This window comes from Parambassis ranga, chromosome 2 (assembly GCF_900634625.1).
Source record: "Parambassis ranga chromosome 2, fParRan2.1, whole genome shotgun sequence".
In the NCBI taxonomy this organism is placed as follows: Eukaryota; Metazoa; Chordata; class Actinopteri; family Ambassidae; genus Parambassis; species Parambassis ranga.
The window spans coordinates 5,611,518-5,621,803 of NC_041023.1; the positions used below are offsets into that span (position 1 = coordinate 5,611,518).

Here is a 10,286-nt window from a genome sequence, read left to right on the forward strand (position 1 = left end):
ATCCATGTGTTTCTGCTTTGTGGAGTGTGATATGTGGCTAAAAGCTTCCCTCCCTTATGTGAGATGATTCATATGAGCACAGCGCATGTAATCACCAGCTAGTTGCTGTGCATCAATCAATTAAGAGGAGTTGTCAAAGCCCTATAATGATTTTGTGTGCTGCTTCCTCCATTGGCCTGCTGAATGTGCTGCATAATTACACAGAATCATCTTAGTTAGAGCTCTACCTGGTTAAGTCTGTGCCTGAATATAAATACGTGGGGAAGTTAGTTTCAGGCGGCTTGTTTGGAAGCAAAGTGCTCCTCTGGGGAGCTGCCGCAGCAATAGATGTTAAAGCTGGATTGATAAAGCGATGATTAGCATGACAGCTGCAGGAAGATAAGATGAAATTACTGTAATGCAACTGATTTGATTTGTGAAGGTGGAGGATTTATAAACTTATAAACAATTATTTAAAAGTATACAATTACAACTAAACACATTGAAATGTTAATTAAGCATCCAAGGCTTGAATAGCATTTTGGGAAGTTATCTGAGATGTAGATGTTTTCTAACTATGGTTTTTACATGTTGAAATGTGAACACACTGATGTGGTATTCACTGAAAAATGTGGCCAGTAAAGTCATACAAAACTAAACTAAAAAAGTAAAGGGACCCAGAATGGAGCCTTGTGGAACTCCGGATTTATTGTAGTGCACTGCTAATACGAACAAAACATTTGAATCCTTATGTGTTAGCATGTATCGAGTCAGAGCTAAGGAAGAAGAATAAAAGACCTAAATCTCTGCTAGAGATGGCCCCCTTAACCGAAGCTCTCTCAGCGTCGTGACATGTACAAAAACCAGTAGTTAAAAACATCTGATTACAATGCAGTCACATGCTTTGACACAATATGTAACTTTTAAGTTTTACCTCACATAACTTAGGCCCACGCACACACAGGTTCACACTGCAGAAAGTCAATCCAGCTAGAGTGGGATTGAATCCAGATAGCCTTTAAGCAGGATACGTTCAGACCTATTTTAAAATCACACACATGCATGTCTGCACCATTGACAGTAAAAACTATGGACAGAGCTTCCGTGACGTCACCCGTTTGTTTCTGAAGAGCCGTTTTGAGGCTCGGTGGGAGGTTCCGGGACGTGATGACCGCCGCCATGTTGGCAGCGTCACGTCCGCCAAAACTCTCAAATATGGAAAGAGAGGGGGAGCACAAGCGGGGTTTAGGGGGGCGGGCGATCGTGGGAGCAGGAAACTCACGCTGTGATACGTCAACTGTCTGTCACTCAAGCGGCAACGCCCATAATTATGCGTAATTTTAAGTCCGAATACAATTGAAACAAGTGGGTTGTAAAAAAAATTCACCCCCCCTACAATTGACACTAGAAGAGAACCTATCATCTGAGACCAGAGTGGTTTTTTGTACCAGGCCGTAAACATGTTAATTTCTGCTGTGAAGTCGGCCATTTTAACATGGGAGTCTATGGGAAATTACTCGCTTTTGGAGCCAACCCCCAGCTGTTGCAGCGTGAATTACAAGTTTTGACACTTCCGCATGGGCTTCCACTTTGAGCCCCGAAGGTTGCCGCTTGGTCTGCACTCAATCCGCCTTAATCTGGCTTGTTTGTTGTCCTCCTAACCACTAGGTGGCGCCTTGTATTATACAGAGTCCGTTCAGGATATATCTGGAGTCGCGTTGTTCAGACTCAGAAAATCGGGATATATCCAGATACGACCTGAATCCCGCTGTAGCCGGATTGATTTCCGTGTGAAGGGGGTCTTAATCTACCTCTCAAGGCCGTGACTCACACTTAAATTAAGCAGAACACTTTAAACACAAAGCAAATTGACTCTAAATAAATCAAACCAAAATCTAAGAACCGGATCTAATTTACTCCACATGATGGAGATAACGCTGACATATTCAGAGCTAGCCAGCCGCAGCATCTTTCAGCATCTAATAAAGCGAGGCTTTGCATGAAGCAATATACTGACATTCAATTTGCTGCATTTGCCTTTCAAATGAGGCTATTGATTTGTTGAAAGTCACTACAGTCCCAATCCAGCTGTGCCATCGGGAAGTGACAATGGCTGTGTTTCTGCTGCCGAGTAAAAAGCAGAGAGCAGGGCTGAACCTCCGTTCCTCCATCTGTTTAACTTTAATTGTTCCTTTTCAATCTGCTGTCAGCAGTTGTGAATTATTAGGATAGTGATGATAAACAAATATCGCCGCTCGTTGTCTTATCTCCGGCGACTCTCAGCATTCCTGCTCAGAGCTGTGGAGTGTTGTTTGCTGCTGACAGCGGTGCTCACATTCAGGGCCCCTTGCTCTCTCAGATAATTAAAGTCATTCTTCAGTAATATTCCTAAATCAACTGTTTCCTCTTGCCTATTTAAGACCTAATTGGAAGCATGTGCACTCAACCCAAAGAGCTCCTTTTAACCCCTGACACTTGAAGAATGTGTCTGTTGCGGTCATTGATTTCCCTTTGCCGTTTCTCATTCTTCTGTTCTTGCAGCCAGAGAAATGTGCAAACTGTGATGCCTCACTGTGTTTAAGTTCATGTGGATGAACTCGTAGATGCGGTTAAAATGCTTTTGAAGATGGCGTTTGGTGTTATTAGCATGTGTTTATCCCCGTCTCTGAGAACAACACTTAGCCGTCTGGCTCCATAGCCGACCCCATGCTTCATGTTAATAGGGCTAAATTGGGTCATGGCATTTGGTAAAGAGAGTGATATTTCAGCAGAAATAATCCTGGCTTTACACCAAACATAACATATTTTTTTTAATTTCCCTATTTTAGCCACATTGTACAGACGTTTGGTGTGAATGGACCTTTTCACACATGGGCCGTGTGTATGCAGACATCACACTGGCCCTCTCAGACCCTTGCAAAAGTATTACAAAGAAGAATTCAGACCCGTTACCAGCAGTCCTGCAGACTTTAGAGCTTTGTTCTTTCAATGCCTGATGAATGTTTTGCATCAGTGGTTTTGGTGTTCCTTTAAATTCCCTCCAATCATGCATCCAGATATGTTTTGTTTTCTCTTTGCCTGGTGTAAAAAAAAAAAATAATAAAACAAACAAAAATCCATTTGCTTACAAGGTAATTTCAAAGACAAATTGCTGTGATATTTTCCAGCGTGTTCACAGGTTGAATGAAGCAGCACCCAAAAGCTCGTCATTTCCACGCTCACAACAAAAAATACGGTTTTGGAAACAATCCGAGTCTGGAAGGGAGATTGATTCCCTCCTTGTCACTGTTTCTGATCCATTAAGCTTTACCTATCCCTCCAACCCCCTGATCTGCCTCCCCAACACACACACACACACACACACACCTGCTGCTTTCCGGGACATTAGCTGTGTTCAGAGGGGAGATGAGACATGCTGCCTTTCAGCCTCTGTTGGTCAATACATCAATCCTGTGTCTATAGCAGCTCTGTCAACAGAGAGCTGTGCAAATGATAGTTTACAGGAGGACAGTCATTATAGTTTATGTTCACAGGAATGTCTCCATAGTGTAAAGTGAGTGGGGACACAGCTGATTAGAAGAGCCACACAGCAGTAGAAATACATACACATAGCAATAAATTAATAATCTGAATATAATGTGCATATAACAGCCTATTAGCACAGTAGCTAGCATGCTAAGTCCATTAAGCTAACAAACAATTTACAACATACTTGATATAAATCTCATGAAAACATCTCTCCATCAAAAGTATCTCCGTGTGACCTCCTTTGTTTTTCACTTATTACAACCTGTGTAAAGGCAATTTGTCCCGCCTTTAAATTCCACTGCTCTAAAAAACAGTGGCTGCAGTGTTGAGAAGAACAAACACAGCTAAATCTGACTCTGCTTCCCTGTGTAGCTGTCTGTGTAATTGTGTAATTTCTTCAGTCACCCTCCAGTTGCTGCTCCAGTCACAGATGGATACCAGAAAAGATGTTGTTAAAATCCACATGAACTTTTTCTCTCACACACAAAACAGACATGTCTGCCCTCTTCTGATTTATCAAGTCATTTTTTAAGCTGTTGCATGTGGATATGAGGTCACCGTGTAGCCTGAGAGAGAGAGAGATTGGAACTGATGTCAAAGGTCCTGTGTAGGTGCTTGGCTACAGCGGCCTCTGCTGAGTGGTAAAGGTACTGCATGCAGGGGTGCAGACAATCATTTTGTTAGCGCCACAGCCGTGACATTTATTCAAGAACGGGCGGATGATCACTAATTACTTTAATCCTGTATGAAACTATGGGCTCATGCTCACCTTAAGATAATGAACCCCACTCAGCCAACTGTTGTGCTGGATTATAATTGACATGGATGGATCCCAACTGCTTATACTGGGAGAGGCTGTTGGATGCATCTGTCCCGTCTTTGCACAGCTGCTGGAGAAGGATGGCAGCACTGTTTGGCTTATATAATTGAGCTGGAATGTTTGCAAGATTCAATCAGGAGGCAGCCATGAGTGTAGCTCATCAAATTACACCTGGATTGTTTATTTTAATACAGGAAATCAAGCACCATCTTATCATGATGGGGAATATTCAATTGATCTGCTTTTAATTAGCATTTCTGAGTCTGCCTGAATAAGAATTAACACAAAAACAATGACAAAACATTTGGAAAACACTGTTTTAACTTTAATGACGGCTTTAAAATGCCAACCACAGGCAGACAGAACAGATGAGACTGCTGTAAAAACACTAAACAAAGCAAAAAACACTAAACTCGCACGATTGCACGACACCAAATCCCATTGTGTGAAGGCAGAACCTACAGCCGACGTACAGTACGAGATGTTTTCCCATAAACTGCCTCACTAAAGCTATTTTCAGCCTCTTTAAAAGTAGCCAAACGCTGATATAAATCAAGTAATTGCTAACAGAGTCCCATGATGTTATTTTAGCTTCAGGCTCAGAGAAGCAGAGATCACCCATTAAAAGGGAATAAAAATGATACAGTTTAATTCAGCTCTATTGACGGGCCTAAGTCATGTTTAAAGAATCGCGTTTTACAGGCTAACTGAAAGACTTTTATGTCACAAAGCTAGCGCCGACGGATTAAGCCCGACTCCGCCGGAGCATTACAAAGACGGAGCATTTCACAGGGAAGACATGAAAGCATTGCTGGGATCTTAAACGATAACTTTAATCTGGGAGCCAAGGTTTCCACGACGACCTACAGATAGATGGGGCTTATGTGTCAGCAGGCTGATTGTGTTACTTTAGAAGAATTCTGCGCCTGTGTGTAAGAGTGACAGTTAAATCAAGATGGCAGCGTTTGGTATCATTACAGTTCCATGTTTAACGCGATTAGAGGCGAAGTTTTTTTGATCAATCTGGAATGAAACGGGGGGGAAAGAAACATTTATCGTGCTTCAAAATGTGCTTTTCAGTGCTTCAGATCAGATTCTGGCACTCCGAGGCAGCTTGATTGTGACTCTTTGTCTGTCCTCAGTGGATTTTCCTATTAAGAAAGTATAACCTTTAAATAAATGGCAATTCCCATGAGACTTGAGGAGGCTTGAGAGCAGCCAAATCCACCAACTAACCAGAAAACCAACTTCACCCTCCATCACTGCCGTGTCATGACATCACCCCGCTTCCTCTCTACTGGTGTCCCTGTGGTCTGGACTCCTAATTCTCTGGCTTCAATTCTGAGGTTCTCAAAAGGGCTGGGCGACTTAATCCAACGATGAGAGACAGGAAAATAATAGTGCTCAGCTTTAGTCAGGTCCTGGTGCTCTCTCGGCCTCCATGCAGCCCGTCAGCATGGATTTTCTCCCTCTGAAGAGCGCTGTGATACAACCTGACATTACCAGCTTGGATTGAACCCAAATTAGATACAGTGAGTTTGCTTTGGCTGCACTCTCCATGCCACGAAAAACCGGGGCCGTAGCAGAAACTACAGAAATGTCTCTAATGACAGACATATGGTACAGAAACGTGACCCTGAGCGAGACATAATCACTGTCATTTAGCGTTAGAGCAAATCACTGTGGGCCATTAACACCCGAACCAGTGCAGGCTTACACCGGCGGTAAAAGATCAGTTTGGTTAATATGATTATAGTGGCAGGAAGTTAAAATACATGTGGTTAGAAGCTGGTTTTATTGCCTTCATTCAGGATAAACAGCTAAATTGGTGCAACTTGCTGCATGTTGACAGAGTCATAATTAGGATGATTTACTCCACCTGTACTCCTTCACACATGCTGCATGATTACAGTGCATATAATGATGGCTAAAAGTGACTGTTTATACAACAGTTTTTAAGGAGATGCTGTTAAAAAAACATCTATTTTAAGCTGTTTATCATATAAAAAATAACAATGCTAAATAAAATACTGTCCACAAAAAGCTACAAGGGTAAAAGTAATTTTTTTCTTGACTTTTCTTGTGATATTATTTCTTTTTTTTCCTCTCACAACAGATTGTTAGTTGAGCTGTTTCATAACATTTAACATTTGACAGTCACCTTAGTTCTCCCTTCCCTGCAACTTTTCTGTAGTCGAACCTAACTTTATTGACCCATGTGAGCTCCCGTACCTTCACTCTCTGTTTCAGGAAGTAGTCACAGTCTCCAAAACAAACGCGTATAGCGCAGCTTTCTTGTTAAATAATGACGTATTTTCATATGTTAGTCTTGTTTATCGGGCCGCAACACGAGTACAGACATTCCGTTATCCGGTCAAAGTTTACGACGGGCGGACATCGTACTTTTTCGTTCATTGGGGCTGCTTTGCTAGCAGGCTAACAAGTTAGCCTACACGCTTTAGCTAACTTCAGATAGACACAGAGTTTCTCAGTATTCAGCAACTTTTAAAGTGCTAGAGGTGAGTTAATGAAATATATATTTAGTTTGATTGCCGTTGTCTGTGTTGTTAAAATTTACATTTACATTTCTTATCTTTATTATGTTTGTTGCAATTAAAAGCACAATTTTGATTTTAGTCCTGGGATAGTGGTTTTCAACCTGGTTGACAAGATCTGAGGAGAAACAGACTTTTTTGCTTTTTGCTTAGTTTTTGTGGACACGTATGCGAGAAGTGTTCAGCCATCTACATCATTACAAAGTCAATAGTGCTTTTGATCTGTTGTTTTATACTTAGAAAGGTTATTAAGTTTTGTTGAATATACATTTTTTCATTGTACCCATACAGGACAATGCCACGTTTGCGGTCAGGTGTGTGGAAGCATTTAACACTCGTCATCAAAGATGGCAGGGAAATGTTCATGTGCAACTACTGCTCACAATACAGAAAGAATGCCACAAAGATGCAGATGCATTTAGACAAATGCAAGGAGTATTCTGTAGTTTCACAGAGGTCACCTGGACCAGACGAGAGCTCCTCTGCCTCCATCCCTGTCCCTTCCTTCTCTTTCTTACCGTATGCCCCTCCTGAGGGACCGTCCCTCATTGATTCGGTGGATCAGCGCAGCCAGGCGTACGCTGATGAGTGCCTGGCAAGAGCTGTGTATGCCACAGCCTCACCTCTCACTCTCACAGATGATATTTATTGGAAACGATTTTTCAGCGTGCTCAGGCCTGCTTACTGTCCACCCACCAGAGAGGCTCTGTCCTGTCATCTGTTGGACTGTGAGTATGACAGAGTGCAAAGCCAGGTTCATGAGGCCATAGGGAAAGCAGAGTCCGTCACCATCCTCTGCAGTGGCGGGTCTAACTTAAAAGAAACTGGAACTATTATATACGTTGTTGCTACTCCTTTACCACTGTTCTACAAATGCACAAAGACAAAGGAGCAGAGCACATGTATCGCAGAGGATCTGATTGGCATCATTAATGAAGTCGGGTCACAGAAGGTCTTTGCCATTGTTACAGATGATGCCCCTGAGATGATGGCAGCGTGGGCTCAAGTAGAGGACATTTTCCCACACATATCAGCAATCGCCTGCACAGCATGTGGTGTCCAGCGTCTCTTCGATGACGTGGTGGCACAGCCGTCGATGAAGTCACTGTGCACAAGAGCTGAGCAGGTGGTGAGGTTTTTTAGAGAGGACAAAACATTAATAGAGACTTTTAGATGCTGGCAAACTACAAAGCTAAGAAACGAGACTTCTAAAGGGACACTTCAGCTGCCCTCTACCTCTGACTGGACTGGTGTGCTTAACATGCTCAGCAGCCTCCTCAAAGGTCAGAAATCTCTGCAAGAGATGGCTGTCTCACCCTCACTAGACATTGAAGCTTCCATCAGAGCTACTTTAGAAGATGCAGAATTCTGGGAGGGGGTTGAGCAGCAGTCGAAACCTGCTCCACTTGATTGGGAATTATATTGATTACATGAAAAAAGAAGATGCTGTACTCTCTGGTGTTGTTGACATGTTCAGTCAGTTAAGATATCTCGTCGGAGCTTCTCTGTCAGGGTCTGTTATGCAAAGTGGCGAGCAGAAAGCCATCATGGCATCGTTGGAGAGATGTCAGGAGTTCTGTGTGAAGCCCATCCATGCAGCAGCATACATGCTTGATCCAAAGCATGCTGGACAGCAGACGCTCTCTGGGGAGCAGATAAACAGTGCGTACTACGTGATATCCAGCCTGTCGCACCACCTGAACCTCGATGAGGGTAAAGTGCTGGCCAGCTTTGCCAGGTACTCAGCCAGGACTCTGGAACGGGGCCGCCATTTGGAGCTCATGCCAGCACGTGTCGGCACCCTCCTCTTGGAAGGGCCTGTGCTCCTCTGAGCCACTGTCTGCCGTGGCCTTCACTATACTTCAGATCCCTCCAACAACAGGTGTTTGTGACCGCCTGTGGTCACAGTTCTGTAATATGAAGGAGCAAGGTTCTTTGACGGCTGAAAGAGTGCAGAAACTGGTAGCAGTGCAAGCAAACCTCAAACTTTTAGAGCCAAGTGAGTGTGAGTATGGAGTATGGAGTATGGAGTGTGAGCAAGATCAGAAAGTTTGACTTCCATCTGAAAGTTGGTAGTTACAGCTATATGAGATGTGTAAAACTATGTAGACCTACATAAAAACAGCCTTAATATTCAACATTTTGTGTATGTGTTTATCAGTGTATGCGGTCTGTGTGAACTGAGCTCACGCTGTACATTCTGAAGGCTGTGAAATAAATGAATGGGATGTGTTAACCCATTGTAGCACATGGTGCTTTAGTTATTTTAATAGCACTTGTGGGCATGTGTATTAGTTTTTGTAAAATCACTGATCAATATAATATGCATATATGTAAATTTAATAGTATCAACCTTAAATATTAGCATACTACTAAGGTAATTTTTTTTATGTTTTGCTTTTCTATGGTGTAAATAAATGTAAAATTTTTATACCTGTGTGAGAGGAAACGTTAACTCGCACTAGTTGCTAGGTTACCTGTGAAGAGTTGGACATTGTTTTTTTTATGGTTCAAATATGCATAGTGAGGATTTAGAGGTGAAGGTCCCAGTCTGTGTGATAAGCTAACAGGCTCCTGGTCCTGTATAACCACACTGTGATAAACTTTCCAATGATAAGCTGTGACTTATGTTGAGATAAGGTGGAGGAATGTTTATAATGAAGCAAAATTGCACTGTAGCTTGTAAGAAAATGGAAAACACAACAGCGTTACAAAAAATAAAAAACAAAAAACACTGACATGCTGAGTGTGTAGCCATCTTTGCTCTTCCTCCCTTGTCTCTGTCAGCCCCTTTTGTGCTGCTGGCTTGGCACAGTGTGGCCTCAGGGCTCTGAGGGGAGATCTGGGCCCTGTAAATACTAGCATTATTAATCTTAATAGGAATGAGCCAGCTCTGCTCTGGAGGTGTCTTTGCCTCAAAGGCAGCAGACCTGCACTAAATCTGAGACACTGTTCTCCACTGCATCACTCAATAAATCCACTGCTGCCCGTATATTCCCCTCACAGTTCGTACACCTCATCTCTCCTGTCTTCTGCGTGGAGACTATGACAACAGATCTGCGGGTAATAATTAGAAGTGAGGGTATATATCATTTTAAATACTGGTGACGTGTGCTGTTTATGACAGATGGCAGTGCGTCGGTTGGTTTTAAAGTTGCCCTTTTAGTGATTTAGTCATATCAAGCAGGTGCACAGAATTACTGATATGGACATTTTTTCCCTTTGGTCATAGTTTCATCTGCGTTTCATCATGTTGTTGGAGGCCTAGATTATCAGTTTCAGGGTCTGATGTGCCATCAGCTCCTCTGGAACGTCTCTTAGCTTGTAACAATGCCTAGCAGTACAAAACAACAAATAATTCAAAGCAGTACAGCTCTGTAAACTGCATGCTGCAACAAGACCTC

The 10,286-nt window shown here is 42.7% G+C and overlaps 1 protein-coding gene across 1 annotated transcript; it reads left to right on the top strand.

Moving 5' to 3' along the window:
- Positions 1–6,582: 6,582 nt before the first annotated feature.
- LOC114431689 (uncharacterized) lies at positions 6,583–9,560 on the top strand. Its single transcript, XM_028399277.1, has 2 exons — positions 6,583–6,846; positions 7,174–9,560. Exon 2 carries the CDS (start codon positions 7,178–7,180, stop codon positions 8,306–8,308), a length of 1,131 nt encoding a protein of 376 aa, XP_028255078.1. The 5' UTR covers positions 6,583–6,846; positions 7,174–7,177; the 3' UTR covers positions 8,309–9,560.
- Positions 9,561–10,286: the final 726 nt, after the last annotated feature.

Excerpts from the sequence above, each read along its gene's own strand:
- LOC114431689 (XM_028399277.1), top strand. The coding sequence starts at position 7,178 with ATGCCACGTTTGCGGTCAGGTGTGTGGAAGCATTTAACACTCGTCATC.